The 19,781-nt window shown below is 34.7% G+C and overlaps 2 protein-coding genes across 3 annotated transcripts in view; one reads left to right on the top strand and one right to left on the bottom strand.

Moving 5' to 3' along the window:
* LOC111512661 (uncharacterized) overlaps positions 1-1,588 on the top strand; it is a 106,356-nt gene extending 104,768 nt beyond the window's left edge. For both annotated transcript variants that reach the window (XM_023168809.2, XM_023168817.2), the window contains one exon: positions 673-1,588. In XM_023168809.2, coding sequence (XP_023024577.2) covers positions 673-1,164 — 492 coding nt within the window. In that variant the 3' untranslated portion in view covers positions 1,165-1,588. The remainder of the gene's footprint in view (positions 1-672) is intronic.
* Positions 1,589-7,794: 6,206 nt separating this feature from the next.
* Positions 7,795-18,533, bottom strand: LOC111512732 (uncharacterized). Its single transcript, XM_023168887.2, has 4 exons — positions 18,375-18,533; positions 14,845-15,357; positions 10,648-11,093; positions 7,795-8,929 (listed from the first exon to the last, which is right to left on the bottom strand). Exons 1-4 carry the CDS (start codon positions 18,427-18,429, stop codon positions 8,627-8,629), a joined length of 1,317 nt encoding a protein of 438 aa, XP_023024655.2. The 5' UTR covers positions 18,430-18,533; the 3' UTR covers positions 7,795-8,626.
* Between the last annotated feature and the right edge of the window lie 1,248 nt (positions 18,534-19,781).

The raw sequence follows: 19,781 nt of genomic DNA, 5'->3' as shown, positions 1-19,781 counted from the left end.
AGTTTTGGTCTATCATAATACCTGAATACTTGATACTATTATATATCTCAATTTTCGGACAATTGCATGTTAAACGATTTTGACAATCATTATCGTGTACTTATGATGCACTGTTTGGAACCTTTGATGTAGTAATGAATATTACTGGAGTTTTTTCCCCAACACCACATCGTTATTTTCAACACCTCGACACGTGTTTCGATCACCAAGTGATCATCTTCAAAGAGGAAGATTAAAACTAAGGACTAGTACGAGCTAATCCTATTTGTGATATAAAGGTAACTCATACGGGTAAACCATCCAGGCATACCAACCTAAATTAATTTTACAATCTATTATTTTACAATATATGTTTATATAAAACAATTTTCAGCTATATAAAAATTAATTTCACAATATTGCCTATCCAAATTTATTTTTTCAATGTGTCCTTATGTAGTAATCAGTAAACCCAACAACATTATTTTATTTTAACAAGCTATATAGTATGCTCTTTGGTATAGGTTCGTCATCGTTATTCATAATATTATTGTGTTTACTTATTTCTACACTCTCATAGGCATCTAGTTGCCTGTTATTTGTAACTAATATTAGGTGACAACCATGAAAAGAACACTTCTACTAACCAAATAATAACAAATAGCTTTGAATAACAAAATAATTTCGCTTCAGGAACGTTTGGAAGACCAAGATAACAACGCGCAAATAGAAATTCTTGAGGAGCGCCTCAAACTGGTAGAATCAGAGCTGCAAGCAGCTAATGAGCGAGCAAATAAAGCTGAAGAGGAACTTAAGGCCAGTTTATTACCACCGCCTCCACCACCTCCCCCACCACCACCTCTCTTGCCCCCCGTTGGTGGTGAACCCCCCACAGTGCCACTCAGAAGGAGGAGGAGTAAAGTGGCTCTGTCCGATCTTGCCGAAACCATCGGAGTTCAGGAGAGTTCTACTCCCGAGAAAAAACCAGCAGCACCTGGTGTGAACGAAGACATCATAAACGCCATAAAGTCGGGACAGTTCACGTTGAGGAAAGCAAAAAAGGATAAGGAGAAACAGGATAAAGAACCACCCAAAGCTGTGTCAGAAATGCTCAATATTTTAGGTACTTTGAGGAGAGCACCAAAAAAACGAAAGAGTTTGTTTTTTGGTGATGTTCAGTTGTAATCTTTATTTGAGGATCTCCTATTGAAACTGGAGTAATTTCATTTAACTCATACCTACAGTAGTAAGTTTAAGAAATTTTCATTTTCTTCATATTGATCCCATTACCAGTCTACCAATAAATTGGTTAGTACCACTGAGAATTCTCGTTTATTTTTTATTCTGAAGGACTACATTTTTTGTTTATTGAATTTTGATATGATTGAATAATCGATTACTTAAGTAACAGACAACATTTCATTCATGAATGCATACATGAGACCTGTGGCTTTTTGAAAGGGAGATCCTCATTTACATCAGTATTCTCAGATGTTAACCATAACTTAGTCATGTTTATTTTATGTATATTATTAATTTTCTACGAATTTTTGTTAAACTTAAACTAATTTTATATACATTTTTGTTATAATAAAAATTTAAATAAAAATACTGGTAATGTACCAAAAGCCCAAAAACAATCCAACTTCAGAACGCACTGTTTCGACCTGCCCAATATGCATAGACATTTCTCATTGATGTTCATGATGTTTCTATTTGGGAATCGAATGAAATGTGACTTATAAGGTAAGGCATAGTGTCATTAATGAAAATAATTTTTATTCTTCACTTCCACTTAACTATTAGATAAAAGTTGTTGTGATCACTTGAATCCCTTCCTCATGTAAAATATTCTGACAGAAATTTCTGACCCACATCACTTTTGATAAAGAAATAAATACAGAGATGCAATGAATTTTAGCATTTTATTCACAGAAGTGCTGAATACAACTGCATAAACAAGTGACGCAGTTTTACAGTGTCGCAGTTTGACAGTGGCAGTTGACAGTTGGCAAGTCTATTTTCAATATTGTTAATATTTGGAATTGAATCGACATTAGGTCCATGGTCCATGTCACGCGACATATTTAGATTCTCGCATTATCCGTCAATATGTATGTAGAGTTGGGACAATCTTATTTTTCGCGTCGAGAGTTTGACAAAACAAAAGCGAATCAGTTGAAACACCAGGGTTTCTATGAATATTTCTAAACTTGTTACAAATCTTAAATCACAATACGCACATCAAAAAGTATTCTGAAATTATAAAATAAGTACTAAAATCTATTGAAAATTTCGCAGATGTCGTATACAGGGCTTTTCATGATGAGCGTTAATTAGCCGTTTCTGAAAAACTATTTAACGGATCGACCTGAAAATTTCACAGTATGCATAATCAATATGACCTACACGCCTAAAATATTTTAGACGAAGCGGCGTTGTCGCTTTCACTATAAAGTAGCGGCTTCTTTGATTTTTCAAATAGAACACCCCGTATATAATATCATATTATGATTTATTATCACTTTATCAACAAATTCATATACTATTTCCCTATACCTATCTATTACCGTTTAGAAGATATAAATTAATTTCGATATTTTTTTTACCAAACCTGAACTTTTATAAATGCTGATAATCTTGAACTCTCTTGCACTAAAACGATCAAATTTGAAATAGAGTGGAGTGTTACTATGAGGATCTTCACTCCGAATCATATTTTCATTTGCCTCATACAGTGTCTTCAAAAAATGCAGATACTTTGATCTCATGAAAAAAATGGAACACCCTGTATATTTCAACATTTTTGAGCTCTACATCCAATTTTAGATTAACTTTGTTCAAATACTATTTCTATTTTGAACCGTTTTCGAGATAAACTGTTTCAAACGGAAACTGACGTGGTTTTCTTGCTCATTTTTTTGAATTCATCACTTATTTTGGATATTCAACATTTTTTTTTATACTTAGTAATATTTCTTTTTGATCCAGTTTTTTTACTGTCTCAGATTAGTCAATTCGAAATTGGTATGTACCTACCTTAGAAAAAGTTACAATTTGTATACATTGAGGTATTGGTCTCTAACGTACAACAGTACACATTAATATTTTTTAATAAATTTCTAAAATGATATAATATAATAAAATAGATTTCTTGAATTTATTAATAATTTATGGTGAGTGCAATAGAATTGCAAGTAGAACATGCCGAGTATTTCATGAAAGATATCCACAACTTCCCAAGCCGAATAATAATGTGATAAATCGACTACTAAAAACTGTAGGTTGAATGGAACCTTCCGTCCAAAAATCATTCGTAAGAAGACTAAAGTGGATGATGATGACAATGGTATAACAGTTTTGGGATACTTTCATACATTTCCTAATGCTTCTCTGCACGAGGCTGAAAGGGAGATAGATATACCCTACGTGATAATTTGTCGAATACTTAATAAGCATAAATGGCATCCCTACAAGTTCTACTGTGTCCAACATTTGAAAGAGACTGATTTACCTCGTAGAGTGGAATTCTTTGAATGGTTACTTGTCAAGACTCAAGAGGATGAACATTTCCTTGACAATATCATATGGACAGATGAAGCCAAGTTCACAAAAAATGGAGTTTTCAATAGACACAACAGTCATTATTGGGTGCCAGAAAATCCCCATGTTGTCCGCCTAATGAGTTTTCAAGAAAGATGGCAATTCAATGTATTTTGTGCCATAAAGAATGAGTCAATTTTTTATATCGAGTTTTATAATGATGATTTGAATGCATCAAAATATGAAGATTTACTGATGAATGGAATTCAAATGATTTTAAATAATATACCAGGAAGAGGACGTGTATGGTACCAAATGGATGGTGCTCCACCCCATAATTCTCATTCAGTCAGCGAAGCTTCAACCGAAGCTTTAACTGTCTTCGAAGACAGATGGATTGGTAATAACGGACCTTTTCGTTAGCCTCCTAGAACACCAGATGGCAATCCATTAGATTATTTCGTGTGAGGTTTCATTAAAAATATGGTTTACTCTACTCCAATAACAACAATGGAAGATATGAAATCGAGAGTTACAACTGCTTTCAATAGTTTGACTCCAGACTTGATCAGAAGCGCCACACATGACAATCTTTTGAAGAGATTACATATTTGTTTAAGTAGAAGTGGAGATGTGTTTGAACATATTCTGAAATACACTGACAATTAAATTAACTCATTAATTTATGGATTTATTATTTTCAGTTCGTGTTTCAGCGTTAATAAAACTATTCTTTGAAGAGAAGTTTCATTCGATGGTTGAGGAGTATTTTAATAATTATCTTTTCATTGTACCTATTATCTGTGACTAATTGAGAAACATCAAACGAAATCTGTTTTACAAAAATGAGTGATGAACAAGGAAACCATGTCAATTTCCGTTTGAAACAGTTTATCTCGAAAACGGTTCAAAATAGAAATAGTATTATCTGAACAAACTTAATCTAAAATTGGATGTAGAGCTCAAAAATGTTGAAATATAAAGGGTGTTCCATTTGAAAAAATTGAGTTCCACTCATTTTTTCATGAGATCAAAGTATCTGCATTTTTTGAAGGCCCTGTATGAGGCAAATGAAAATATGACTCGGAGTGAAGATCCTCATAGTATCACTCCACTCCACTCCACTCCACCACTCCATAGTATCAGCATCAGTTCATGTTTGGTAAAAAAAATATCGAAATTAATTCATATCTTCTAAACGGTAATAGATAGATATAGGGAAATAGTATATGAATTTGTTGAAAAAGTGATAATGAATCATAATATGATATTATATACGGGGTGTTCTATTTGAAAAATCAAAGAAGCCGCTACTTTATAGTAAAAGCGACAACGCCGCTTTGTCTAAAATATTTTAGGCGTGTAGGTCATATTGACTTATGCATACTGTGAAATTTTCAGGTTGATCCGTTGAATAGTTTGCCAAAAACGGCTAATCAACGCTCATCATGAAAAGCCCTGTATAAATAGTACCTACTGAATAGTGTACAAGTGTACACTTATTTCAGTTTTCATTTACCAGATGGCGCTTACTTATTGATTCCCATAAATTACAGTGTTTTTGACCAAGAAAATAGAAGCATTGTCTAAATCCTTAGACAATGATAGAAGTTCATATATTGGATAGGTATATACGAAGTAAAGAATAACTAAAAAAAAATTGGGATTGTATAAACTTTTTGTGGAATTTTTGTAAGCAAGTTTATTAAGCTTATTCAATAAACATTGGAGTAGTTCCTTTAGGTTGAAGGATAATGGACGTTTGTGTATAAACACTAAAAGTGCATGAAGTTTTTAAAATAGTGTTTTTCAATAAGTCGTAAAAAGATAAATGAATTTCAAACTCCTCAAATGAAAAAAAATGTAGGTAACTTAAAATTTGACAAACTTGTTAATTCAATATCTTCTTCATATGTAGGTATAATCACACTTCGAATGTTCATCAAAATGTATTCCTAAAATTTTTTTCTAACACGTTTTTCAATGCTCATCATAGAATGTTTGGACTAAACAAATAAGTTTTTAAAGGAGCATGAAAGGTTTCTTAGAAATTTAGGAGAGTTTGTAACATGTCAGCTGAAGAAACAAATTCCTTCAAGATCTTTGAACATTGTAATTTGCTCTCCTGGCTGCTACCCAGCAAATGTATCATCGTCTTCTTCTCAAAATCGATGCAGTTACAAAGCGATGCAAGTATATTAGGAATATCGCAGGGATATATGCTAAGTAAAACGTTGAGTTGCATATCATGTTACATTATACGATAGGTTTTTGGATGTAGCAATTTCCATTCAAATTGACTTTTGTCGGTGTATGTGTGGATGAGTCTGTATCGGACAAATATCCTGTTTTTTTTTTGTTCTCCTGCTAATGAAAATTTTGATGTAATGCAAATTATACAACACAGAATTCAGAGTACAGTGAGGGAAGCAGAACTTTCTTGTATTCAGATATTTTCAATGTTGAACAAAAATATTCCCAACGACATCGCAAAACTTGTCGCAACAGTGCATTGTGACATATGTCGCAGCGACGTCGCAATTTTTTTCTCAGAAAATTTGCAAATGTTGTCGCAACAATTTCGCAAATTTTGTGGCACAAGAAGGACAGAAATACGTCGCTGTAACATCTTGACCGCTTGGACGTGAAATCATACGTCACTTTGTGATATACACAGAACACTGAAATATAAATTCAGTGAACTTGGTTTCTGTAATCTGTGGTAACACAGATTATGGATTATGGAGAAGTTACCATGTTTACTGGGTGGTATTTAATTTTGTGTTATAAATTTTCCATATGATATTTGCAAATATTTCTTTTTTATATTCAAAACTAAATTGGATAGGGGACCCATGAAGATGAGTCTACGATTATGGTAAGTTTGTGCAACTCCTTATAGGTACCTGAAAATAAAACAAATGTAACCAAGAACCATCTCAGCTATATAAAATGATGTCCCTTTATGCACAGGGACAAATAAGAGGAGTTATTCAAATTTTGATATTCTCCTATAATAATTTCCATTGGCTCACTCTACAAACATAACTATTCGAACTATGCATTTTTAGCATTTGAAAAATCAAAAGTTTCATAATTTCTTCATTTATGATGACGGTTTACATACTGAAATTGACGCATGCTCGTTTCAGATTCAACTCCAATATATTCTTATACAATCAACTTATTAGGCATACATCTCAGTTGTAGTTGAGTTTTTTCAAACGTCTCCATTGATTTGACAGGTTACATTTGAGTTTCAAGGTATATTTCATTAAAATGCTATTAATGTATCCTACTTACAATCCAACATTAGAATTTGCATAAACAATATTTCTTATTTCAATCATCAAGCAAATATCTAGTTCTTGAGGTTCAAAAGTGGGTTGAGTTATCAGAGGAACTTTATGATGAAAAATGGAGTGCGAAATCTTTATATTTTTTTCAGTCAAGTAATGCATTATGTTTCAAAGAAGCGTAAAAACAATAAAATAGTGAATGAATATCAAAAAGATCAATAGATCAACTTATCTTAAGGAACAATTTGTTCAGGCCGGTCTCAACTCCCTACATTGTAGGTTAATGGACTGACACCTATCAGAATACAACTACTCCCCTAGATAATACCACGCAGGGCATAGTGGATTATATCCGACAGGTGTGAAGGATTCTTCACTGAAGTTATTTTTACATATGCTGTTGGCGATACAACTGCCGCAATTGATTTTCAATCATTGAAACACACTTGCTGACCGATTTCGGGCTGTTTAGCCACTCGTCAGTGCAAGGTAGTGTCTATCATCAACATAAAGTCGATGATTTTCGTGAATTGCAAATGGAATGGAAAGGAAAAAAACTTCACATCTAGTCAGTGTGCATACTTGAAGGCTGGCTATAAATCAATGGACTGACACCTTAATATCACGAAGGGCATTGGATTATATCCATCAGTGCAAGGTAGTGTCTATCATCAACATAAAGTCGATGATTTCCTTCAGATGATTTTATTCATAGCCAGTCTTCAAGTATGTCCACTGGCTATATGTGATGATCAATAGATAACATAAGAATTCAACATATAAAAATAATTATGCTCCAGATACTAAGAAATGGAAATTTTGTATGGATGCTTGGTACATATAAAATATATTATAGAAAGGGCCAGATGTATCGCTGAATGGGGCCCGGACCACGTATAAGATGAAAGCAGGAGCCTGAGATGTTGATGACATCACACATACCTTCAGATACGTTTCAGAATAAAATACAATGCAATATTTCGAAAACACTTTCTCCGCCAGAACAAAAATACTGTCCCTTGACACGCTTTTCGCTAACCAAGTTAGCATCATCAGAAGATGTAAGATACTAACTTGGTTAGCTAAACGCGCATGGAAATAGTGTTTTCGTTTGACAAAATTTCATGCAATCCTTTCATGTGAACTTTTCCTTTTATTAACATCGTAATGACCATGTATAACCAGTCGGCCAGATAAATAACTGGTAAAAAATCGAACCAGTCTTTGCCATCTAATTGTTCCAAGTCTTTCGCATTTAAGAAGTTAAAAACTCTTGATGAACTCATTACCTGTTCTCAAGTTTTTCACTTGTGAAATAACGAAAGTCAATTGAAATGAATCAGAAGTATTTGCAACTTTGCCCTCTCTGAAAAATATATGGTGCAGATAATCGTCACATAGAGATTTCTCAATAGAGACGAACCTGGCGTGGAAAGATAAAATCTTTTGAATTCACGTTCATTTAATTAATTTTATTTCAAAATGTACTGGTGTAAATTAGGCAAGATTCATTTTGGTTTAGCAATTATTATAATCTACATCCTTGGGATATACACTGAATTCAAAATGAATGTTTCTGATATTGAATAAGGGGATGGTGAATTTATATTTTTCATTCGTAATATAATTGAATTATTTTTCAGAAAAGGCTTCGGAAAAAATCATATACACTTGAGAGGAGACTTAACAAAAATCATATACTCTTGAGAGGAGTGACATGGCATCCCAACCAAATTTGAATGAGTTTTCAGCTTCAACTTCGCAATTCTAATAAGTTCAACAAAAATATAAATTGAAGTCACATTTTAAAGAAACTGTAGATCCTCCAAGGCATTGGCATTATCCAGTTTATCTGCATTATCTACAATGAGTCTTTCAATATTCACTTGGTCGAGAGCTTCTTGAATTTTCAACTTCAGAGGTTTCTCTAAGGCATCCAGTATTTGATATCGTAGTAAATTCGGAAGAACATTGACTCCAAACTCCACTGCATAATCTATAGTTCCTAACCCGTCGAATCTAATCTGAATATTCCCTAGTTCAACTTGTATGTCGTCCAAAGCAGGGGGTTTGCTGGTATCCATACTTTGACTAGCATTAATCTGAACCTGAAAATATCAAAACAATTATTTTAAAACTTAAGTTGAAGGATACGAAACTATCATGAAAAGTAAAAAAATTATCTGATGCTGTAATATATTGATAATATAATTTATATACAGTTACCACTAGTTAGTACCACTGAGAATTCTCGTTTTTTTTATTCTGAAGGACTACATTTTTTGGTTATTGAATTTTGATATGATTGAATAATCGACTACAGTTTGTAATGATATTGATTGAATTGGAATGAACTACATGGATTCCTTTAGAAAGAAACTCAAAATTGAACGTACAATATGGTTGTTACTGATATTCGACATATCAAACATATGAAAAATCAAAGCAGCAGTCATTGTGAATAGGATTCACAATAGAATCAACATGGATAAAGGTAATCTTCACAGATATATAATAATTATCGATTCTAGTTGCAGCTGCAAGGAAACACATCGAATTTCATCATGAACAAGATTAACAAATAGTGTAGAAATCTCAAAGACCAAGATTCAAATTGTCTAAACTCCTTAGAATAACTTCCAACATCTTTAGAGGATAATTACACGCTAGAAAGGCAGGTATGTATTCAGACAGCAAGACAATGCTTATGGCTCAAAAGTCTTACACCATCTAAACCTAACTTTAAGAAGCAAATAACCTTGATTAAGAAGCCAGATCATAAAGGAATATATTTTGCAGAATTTTTTTTAAACCCTCAAAAAATACATGGAGGAATAACTAAGAATTAGAAGATATCACAGACAATCAAAAATATATCTGTTTAAAAAATCCATACGCCCCCATACGAACGACAACTCCCATAAGTTGAGAAACTTGTGCGAGCTAAATACTAACGAGGTCTTACCCTTTAACGTGTAATCCCTAACACGATTGCAGAATCATTCCAGCTCCAACCAGATAAATTCTCTCGAAAAAATTATCCGGTCGAAGCGGGAATCGAACCCACGGCCTTCCGATCGTGAGTCGGGCGCACTACCACCGCGGCCAATTCTTCAAAGCATAATGCCTTTTGATTCGAAGATAAACAGTATAACTTTTGCCGTAGTTCTAGCATTTTTGGCATAATGGTAGACCAAGGAAGTCTTTCAATTCGAGATTTCCAAGGGCCAAAGCAAAAATACAGGGGTTTCACAAAGGGGCAGCTTCCGAAAACAAAAAAGACTTTCAGAACAAGAAATGTAGTGTAGTAACATAAAGAAATATTGAAATGGGCATTCTTATCCTTCTGTTCATTAGTATTGAGTTTGGTGTGTAATGCCTATCAGTTGCGTCAAATTGTTGAGAACATAATATATCCAGATACAGCAAAATAACATGTTGTGCAGTGAACAGTTATAATTGAAGTGTACACTTTGATAAAATAGATTCATGAAAATACTCATATGAGCGGCTCACTTGTGAATAGGATTGAAAATATAATTGTTCCTCTTCAATGATGAAAATGAGTTCAGTTTTATTTTTGAGGAGATTGAAAGTCGCGATATAAACGTAATTATTATCATAGTTTTCAATGTCAGTCATCATTAATCTGTTAATTTGACAATGACATAATTATAAACTGAAAAGGAGAATGACATCATGAGCATGTTGGCATCAAAAGTTAGTTATCTAAACTATTTAGAATCCAATCAATAAGTGATCAGAAGAGTGTTTTTCGTACTCACTTATAATGAACCAAAATTTAATGAAATAATTGGTACTTTACCCTGATATAATTGACACTAAAAGACACCGTCCCAACTTGAGACACCATTCCTGCTATCAGAGACACCTCCCAGTTACTGGTTCCTTCCAGAGTCCCAGTTCCAACCTGCACCAGCATATGTACAGTCTTATTTCGGAGTTCGAATATAATATCTTTCGTTCTGTGGAATGAAGAGAGCCCATATAACCACGTGTGAGTGAGGTAAATATCTAATAAACCCACACTGTTGTTGTAATCGGGAACATGGTAAGGATCGTAATTCATCGATATAACTTTCTTCCTGACTTCACAAATCAGTTGATCAAATGGCGAGATGGAGTTGGGAAACTTCTTGGGAAACTTTCTCAGTTCCTTGTTGATGTCGCTCCTCATATTTGTATTGGCCTCGCCTAAGACGAAGGGTTTGATAGAATCGAAGACAAAAGTTCCAACAGAGTTCATTACTCCTGAAAATAATAAATGTTCAGAAATTTACTTATGAGGATTTTTTTAAGTCACCTTAAGTTAAGAATAATTGATATTTACTTGAATTTGACAATATTCTTCATTTACAAAAATAGAGAGGATTCTCTTATAGTAATTTTGAGTCATTTGTAAAATTGCAACAAAATTATTGCCTGCACAAGATAACAATTTTGGGAATTTGGAATAGTACTGAAGATATTTGTACTAATGTATTGTTAAGAAATAAAGACTTTGATTGGATATCAAAAATGAGAATACTACAGTCACTCTTGAAAGTTTAGAAAATATTCAAGTTAGTTACTCGATTTTCTAATATTTGGCAAATAATTCCTGAACTATGTACTATGAACAAAATGTGAACAAAAACATCCCATAAAATTTTTTCGTTCTTTCTATCCTTAGAAAAGTTTGTAGGAAATTGTCGGAAAATTATCAGAAAACCTGTTTTCAGATTTCACGAATCTGAGGTGTTTTTGTTTCGATCTGAAATTATCAAAATAGTTTTTTACCCATTTCTAATTGAACCGAGTAATCAGAAATTTTACCGCAAAAAAACCTTTGAATCCCAGCCCACAATCACAAATTGTTTACCAATTAAATACATTTCCAGCTCAGCAACTGTCTTGATTTGTTTACCACAGAATAGTTTTCTCTCTCAGCCAATTGTCGCAGGCTGGCTTTCAATTGTTTACCACAAAAATAGTTTTCGTACCCGATCGACTGTCCTCAATTGTTTATCACAGAAAAAACGTACCGAGATCAGCAGACTCTCTTAAACACTCAACTATGCCAGAAAATACGTTTCTAGCTCTACCGACTGTTTTGAACTTTCTACATAAAAATGCGTTCCAAAGTTAGGCTGCCCGGAATCGTTAACAATGAAAATACGCATTTTGTGGAAAAATTCAAGACAGTCAATAAAGCTGGGCATATATTTTTCGGTCGAGATAGTTGACTTAGCTATTTTACAGAACTCGTTGAAGTGAAGAAAATTGTTTCGATAGAAATTATCGATATTCTCCACCTTCATTTGGACCAATTCAATGTTTGCCCCTTTTCAACAATATTTCCTGAACTATAACAATCAATAGATAACTATACGATGCGATTTGAGAGAACTGAAAAAGTTCGATAGAATTATTCCTTTACAAAATTTCGGTATTCAATTCAATTCAAACTATACTTTATTGTCTGAAGAATTAATTCTTATTGACAAAGCTATGTGCAAAATAAAATAACATAAATGAAATCACAAAAGTAAAATCACTAAATGTACGTGATGATATGTAAAAAACCATAAGCTAATACAAACGTTCAGGATATAAGAAAATAGTCAATAAAAAGAAATAAATCAATTCAAACTAAATGAATCAAATCAATAAAATAATGTAGATATTACAGTTAATCATACTCAATTAAAATTATCATCGCAGAATTCTGCTAAGCTATAATAGAGTCTCACAGAAAGCAAGTCTTTCAACTCTTTCTTAAGAGCGCTAAGGTCATTTATGGTTCCTATAGCTTGAGGAAGGTGATTGAACATTTTGAGACCATTGTAAATAATGGAATCTTTAACTAGGGTCGAAGAAGGCAACAGTAATTTGAAGCTGAATCTTTGCCTGGTTTGATACATTGGCTCGTCCAAGTTGTTAAACAAATTCCTATTTTTAAAGAGTAGGCAGATTGTCTCATATGTAAATAAGGAGACCACAGCTAGGATTCTGTTAGAGGCAAAAAGAGGCTGACAAGAGTCCCTACGCTTGGCTTCGCATGTACATCGTATTGAAAGTTTTTGTATCAGTAATACTGATTGAAGGCACACCCCAAAAGCAAATACCATAACGAAGATTGGATTCAAAAAGGGAATGATAAACCATTTTAGCTGCTGCAGATTCCAGCTCAAATCCAGTTACTCTTATTGCCTAACATCCAGAGGATTTCAAACTATCTACATGTTTGTTGAATTTTAAATTATTGTCAATGAACAAACCAAGTAATTAAGAAGTTGGTACGTTGTCAATTTAAATATTATTTAGATGTACGGATGGAATCTGGCAACGATAGGACATTACCTTTGTTTTTGATAAATTTAAGCTCAAGAGATTTGAGTCAAATCAGTCTTTCACTTTCGTGATGTCATCCTCAATAACTTCTTACAACGACTGGTTTTTAGGAGTATGCCATAAAATTGTGGTATCATCAGCAAATACAGTAATTTTTCTTTGGATGCTAATAGACGATAGGTCATTAATGTAAATTAGGAATGAAAGTGGGCCCAGTAGCGAACTTTGTGGGACGCCGCAAATAATTTTACCTTCATTTGAGTATAAAATGGTTTTGACCATCTGGGTACGATCTGCTAAGTATAACTCAAACTTCTTAAGACTTATTCCAGTTATACCATATCTACTGAGTTTCCGTAAAATAATTTTATGATTCACGCAATCAAATGCTTTGGCTATATCACAGAAGATCGCAGCCACCGTTCCTTTGTCATCTATGTTGGAATAGACATTGTAAAGAAATGAAAGTATGGCATCGGAAGTGATTTGTTGCTTTTGAAAACTGAACTGGCAATCACTCATTATTTTGTTTTCATTCAGAAAGCAAAGGAGTCTTGTTTCAACTAATTTTCTATCGATTTAGCCATTGCATAGATAAGAGAAATTGGACAAAGACTTGATGGACCATTGATGATTTCTCCCTTTGACAGTTCTAACACAATCGACTTCTTCAAAAAAACTGGAAAGATTCCTTCTCTAAATGAATTATTTATTAGACCAACTAATATATCAAGTATTCTTATAGGAATATTTTCTAGAATTTTATACAGATTTCATCTGAACCTGTGGAGTTTTTATTTTCAATGGAAAATAATGTTTCATGCAGTTCGGTAATATTTGTGTCATATAAAGGTGTTCGTAACTTCAATTTTCACATAGTCTAAGGTCTAGGGGGTCACCGGCTGCTTTTTAATTTTTCGTCAAGCCTTTGGCAATAGAAGTCATTAAGTGTATTAAGTGTAATATGGAGAATAGTTTTTCGAATATGAAAAATAAAATTTTCCTTAAATCCTCAATACTTGCTAAACTACTGAAGTAGTGGAAAACTTGTCTCTTGCTTGCTCTACTGTAGAACCGTTTGTGATATTTTGGAATATTCTGATAATAGAAATGTGCCTGTAGTTTCTTTATATTACCTGAACTAATGACGATATCGAAAAGTACCTTCATTATTTATTTCAAATATTGATCCTGTTAATCATTTGTCTCGATATGTTTCAATATTCCTAACCTTCAAGGAGTTATTGGCGAAATTATCAAGTATTTAATTTTTCAGAAATACGGAAATATCATTCTTACTATTATTATATTAATCGAGGAAAGTTACTTTGTCGCTTCTTAAGAGAAATTATAGTCTAGTGTCGTTTGTGAAATAATAAAAAAATGGCATTTTCATTCTCCACCATTTTTCAATTTAATAAAAAACAAACCAGATGAAAGATTTTTTATGTACATTTTCATATTTTTCTATATCCGCTATCATAAACGCCTGAAAAATAGTTTTTTCTTTTTCAACTTTTTTCATTTTCTAAACTACTCAGCTACTAAAACTTGTGAAAGTTGCAGATAGACGGACGTATGGTCAGACAGTCGGGGTCCGTTCGGAGACCCGTAGTACACTACTATCAAAGGTTGCAGTATAAAAAAATGTTCTACTTCTACTACTTACCCTGAAACATGCTCGCAAAGAACCCTAGTCCTTCGAAATTCATTGCAATTTCTTTGAATTGTATATCCATTTCCATGGCCTGAGCTTCAAGCATTCCATTAACTTCCACTTTCAAGGATGCTACGGCCACAACTCTGACCTTCTTCAAGTTAACTGTGAAAGGACCATGTGCCTTTGATAACCATGTACTCAGAGTATAATTCCCAAGAACATCTAAAACGTCGATTGTCAAAGCTGCCTGGACTTTCATCTGTGTTATGTCTACTACGACATTGTCTATTCTGAACTTTTTCAACCCGTATAATTTCACGTTTTTAAAGTTCATTCGGCCTACTGAAAATGACTGTTTCATGTCGGGAATGTCCATTGGGTCTGGTATGGGGGCTCCCGGTAACCCAATAGGATCTGGTTGTTTGTAGTGCTCCAGAATTTTCAAAACAGTCTCACTGAGTTTCTTTTCACTTTGCTGGGTAATCTCTCCAGCGTTGTCAGCTGCCAGTTGTGGGGGTGTTCCTATAAAAAGTAAAATATTTATTCAACCGCGTACTTTGGATTGTTGTTTTGCCTAAAAAATTTCGTTGTCTCATTAAATATCGTCATGTTGATATATACTATTCAATTTACAAGATATAAAAGTATGTTGAGTATAAGAGTATGTTGCAATGTAAGTGATTTCGAATTGGGGTAAAAGTAACCAGGTTCAATTCAATGCCACAAAAACCCAGGCATTGGTTTTCTCCAAGAAGATACATGTTTCAGAACCATATATAAAAATATCAGGTCAGAAAATTCCGCTTTCTGTTTCGATAAGTTTGTTGGGGTGAAAATGGACATCAATATGTCTTGGCACAATCATGTCGCTGGAATTACAAAGGCTGCTTCTCAAAAGATTGGAACACTGTTCCGAACCAGAAAACTATGCACACCTCAGCAACTTTTGATACTTTATAAAGCTCAGATCAACCCTTCTTTGTAGTATCGTTCTCATGCATGGAGCTCTGCCCCCAAACATTCCCTGAAGTTGCTGGATTCCATCCAGAAAAGAGCCATCCGCCTGATTGAAGATGCGAACATCACGTGCAACCTTGGTAGCCTGGATCATCAAAGAAAGGTTGAAGATTTGTATCCCTTCTATAGATACTTTCACGGGAGGTGTTCAAGTGACTTGGCACATTTAATTCCACCAAGAGCGGTACACATCAGAAAAACGCGACGGACTGTGGCTGCTCATCGTTTTGAGGTTCGACTCAGCACACCTCGAACTCCACTGTTTAAGAACTCTTTTATCTGGAGAACTGCGATTATGTGCAATGAACTTTCTGAGAACATTTTTCAAAATGGTTCCAACCTCCAGCCATTCAAATCCAATGTGAATTGCTACTTTCGCACAGACACCGCTCTGAGAGCGCCTTAAGGATTCTCCTGTAGTGCTTGTGTTTTGTCCTTAAAAACAGATTTAAGAAATAGCAGAATATACTCGCATATTTCAGAAACTGGATTTTCAACCGTTCGATGTTTTTGTTTTGCTATCATCGCAAATGATACACGTTTCGGTGAAGAGGACCAACACTAAGTGGGAAACACCTGTATACCGAAAACCTACTCACACGGGACAGTATCTGAACCACGAATCCAACCACCATCAATCGACCAAGAGAGGAATCATCAAGACTCTATTAGACCGTGCTTTCGGGCTCTGTAAACGAAGGAAGGTCTCGAAAAGGACATCATCAAAAATGATCTTCAACGGAATGGCTACTCCAAAGCGATGGTAGAAAAGACTTTGGCTAAAAGACACCAGGAGCCTCGCAAAGAAGAGAAGCCGTCACAACCAGTACTTGCACTTCCCTACATCAGAGGATTATCGGAGAGGATAAGAAGAATTGATTCCAAGTACAACATCAGAACCTTCTCCAGATCCGGTAACACTATCCGTAGCAGCCTCACAAAAACCAGGCCACCAAACGCGAACTGTGATTCTAGGAATTGCATTTACCGAATACCCTGTGAGTGCGGAAAACCCTATCTTGGTGAAACTAAGAGGCCATTGAATGTTCGCATTGCCGAGCACAAGAAACACACACAGCGAGGGGAAACCAGCAAATCAGGAATAGCAGACCATGTTTGGACCCATCAACACAACATCGAGTGGTCTCAAGCTGAGATCATACACAGAGAGGAACATTGGTTTAGGAGAATTCAAGGAAGTCATGTTGTCCAACAACGTATTCAGCCAAGCTAGCGTAGAGATACGCAACATATGGAAACCCATCATCAAGCGAAAAATGGCCAACTCCCGCCAAACGGTCATCTCCCACTGCACCAGTGAAGCGGAAAAAAAGGAAAGCGGGGATAATGAAAGTTCTCGAATGACCCATAAATAGTCATCTCTCGGAGGAATCAGTCCAGTCATCACTCGAAGACGATTGTAGATACTAACAATCGAAACGTCGTGAAATAACTTGGCTTGGAATCTCTTAGTATTTTATTTTATTTTCTTTTTTATGTCTTCATTTTTATGTTTTTGTTCAATTGTTCTATTTTTACTTGTATTTTATTTCACTATTGTTTTATTTCAGGTTTTTTGCTTAATATAATTGTTATTTTCAGCTCTTCATTCTTAATTCTTCTTTTTTAGTTGTTTCAGGGATTTCAAATCATTTTATATATTAGACAATGGAAGTCCGAACTAGTGAAATTCAATTCAAATTTACTTGTGATACACTATTTGGAACCTTTGGTGTAGTAATTAATATTACTGGATTTTTTCCCCAACACCAAACTGTTATTTTAACACCTCGACACGTGTTTCGATCACCAAGATGATCACTTGGTGATCGAAATACGTGTCGAGGTGTTAAAATAACGGTTTGGTGTTGGGGAAAAATACTCCAGTAATATTAAGGTGAAATTTATTCAGTATGAATACACATGAGGAAGCTCTTGTATAGAGAAACACGTGTTGCGGTTTTGTAAACTGTTTACTGAAAAACTCACAATGAACTGTTACAGTGAATGTAACAGTGAATAGCTCTGTTTCGATTTGCCATAGATATGAGTTGAAAGAAATCGAAGAAGCAGTCAACAGCCTCCAGAATACATTTTGTAGAAAAACATGAGAATTTTTTTTGCATTTGTTTCGAGTTAGCTAATTTTTTTTGTACACCTTTTCTAACTTCTTACATTTCTCGTTGGCTATTTAAAAAAGAAAATATGTTTCACAGTGATCACCCAAAGAGAGGTGATCATTTTATACTAATGATTGAATTGTGACATTTTGATTAAATCACGTTCAGACCAAACTTCAAAAATTTCACGTCAAACACAACTGGTGGTAAGCAGATATGATTTCAGTGGTATTTAATACCGAATAAATATTCAGTAGTTTGAACTATTTAATGAATATATGGGTAACTTTTCAGCTGTATCGGACTTCAGGATTACTTTCTCTAACTTGCGAATCACCAATATGAATATTGTGCGTAAATGTCTCATTCGAAAATTTTTCTAAAAATAAATATCTTACTCACCATCACTTTTCCCGGCAGCAAATAGCACACACAAAAAACATAAAGCTCCCCTCATATTCCTATATTGAAATTTAATTTAATCCTACTACCCGTACATAAAGTTGGGTTGTTGATTTCGGGACGAAAGCTTATCAACTAACTGGGTTTCACGAAGTCTGTGTCAAAGTTCATAGACTCGAAGGATTGTTATCTTAATTGACGTCTTTCATAATGCAATGAAAGCAACGAAGATGTTGTATTAAATCAGTCACACAGATATTCAACGTCGGCAAATTTTTTATTTTCCTGGCTATAAAATTGGATAGATGTGTGTTTTTCATCATGATAAATAAGTAAGAAGTTCTTTTCATCCAACTGAATCTCGATCTCAACGTACATCCTGGTTTTCGTTTAAATAAATAAAGTTAATTGCATGAACAATGAAGTCATTTAATTATATCGACAATTAAATAGTGTAGTTTGCAAACCTTCAGAGTAAAGGCCTCCTGATTTCAAATTAGAGAGTTCTCAATAAACTACTAAATTCAATATATACTTTTTACATAATCTTAAAAGAGAGGAACTATAAATAATAATAATAATAATAATAATAATGATAATAATAATAATCAGCAGAGATCACCTTACTTCTGCGGAAACACAAGGATGAGCCAATGCATGGGGTCTTTTTCAATAAAATTGGAGATCTCGGAAATCTGAGAGATCTGGAGATCTGAGAAAAGCGCCTGACGCTCGCTACCGCAGTCGCGTGATGAATATAGAGATTCCTGACACAAGGTGCAGGGCCTGCCGCGAGGCGCTCGAGACCCTAATGCACTTGATATCAGCATGTCCAGCATATGCGGTCTCGGCCTATATCCATCGACATAACGTGGCCCTAAGAGTGCTATATTACCATCTACGGCACTCTTACGTAATTGACGAGACACCGGTGTTGTCCTACGCTCCGGGGGATATTGAATTCGTTGTGGTGAACGAGAAGTGCCGAATTTATTGGAACTATTTGTTCCCTACCCTAAGGCTCATACAAGCTATTAAGCCTGATGTAATCCTTCTCGACCACCAGACCAAGACGATATTTTTCGTGGAGTTTTCAGCTCCTGGCGAGACGAATATCGTCCGAACTCTGCAGGCTCTATCCAGAACACTCTGTCAAGATGGTTGTTCTGATTATTGGAGTCCTTGATGGAATGATACCCTCTCTACTCTCGAATCTCAAAATCATACCGGCTTGCCGCACTAAGGCCGAAATCTGAGCCGGACAGATGCAGAAGGCTGTCATTCTTGGCTCACTGCGCTTGCTCAGGGCACATGAGTCTCGAATCCAATAACCACTTACCCCACGTTGTTGGGAGTGGTCGTTGGTTGACAATGCTGGCGCGCCGTCCCAAATGTATCGGGGTTTCG

Source organism: Leptinotarsa decemlineata, unplaced genomic scaffold, assembly GCF_025532065.1.
Source record: "Leptinotarsa decemlineata unplaced genomic scaffold, Ldec_3_MD MMD2_tig00000008_RagTag_RagTag, whole genome shotgun sequence".
In the NCBI taxonomy this organism is placed as follows: Eukaryota; Metazoa; Arthropoda; class Insecta; order Coleoptera; family Chrysomelidae; genus Leptinotarsa; species Leptinotarsa decemlineata.
The sequence above is the reverse complement of the archived record's forward strand: the minus strand, read 5'-3'. Positions and strand labels throughout refer to the sequence as shown.

Bases quoted from the DNA above. Each gene is read 5' to 3' on its own strand.
- LOC111512732 (XM_023168887.2), bottom strand. From the start codon at position 18,429: ATGAGGGGAGCTTTATGTTTTTTGTGTGTGCTATTTGCTGCCGGGAAA. The intron at 11,094-14,844 runs GTAAGTAGTAGA...TATTATTTTCAG, and splicing joins CTTTGCGAGCATGTTTCAGG to GAGTAATGAACTCTGTTGGA. The intron at 8,930-10,647 runs GTAAAGTACCAA...TGATATTTTCAG, and splicing joins TTAGTGTCAATTATATCAGG to GTTCAGATTAATGCTAGTCA.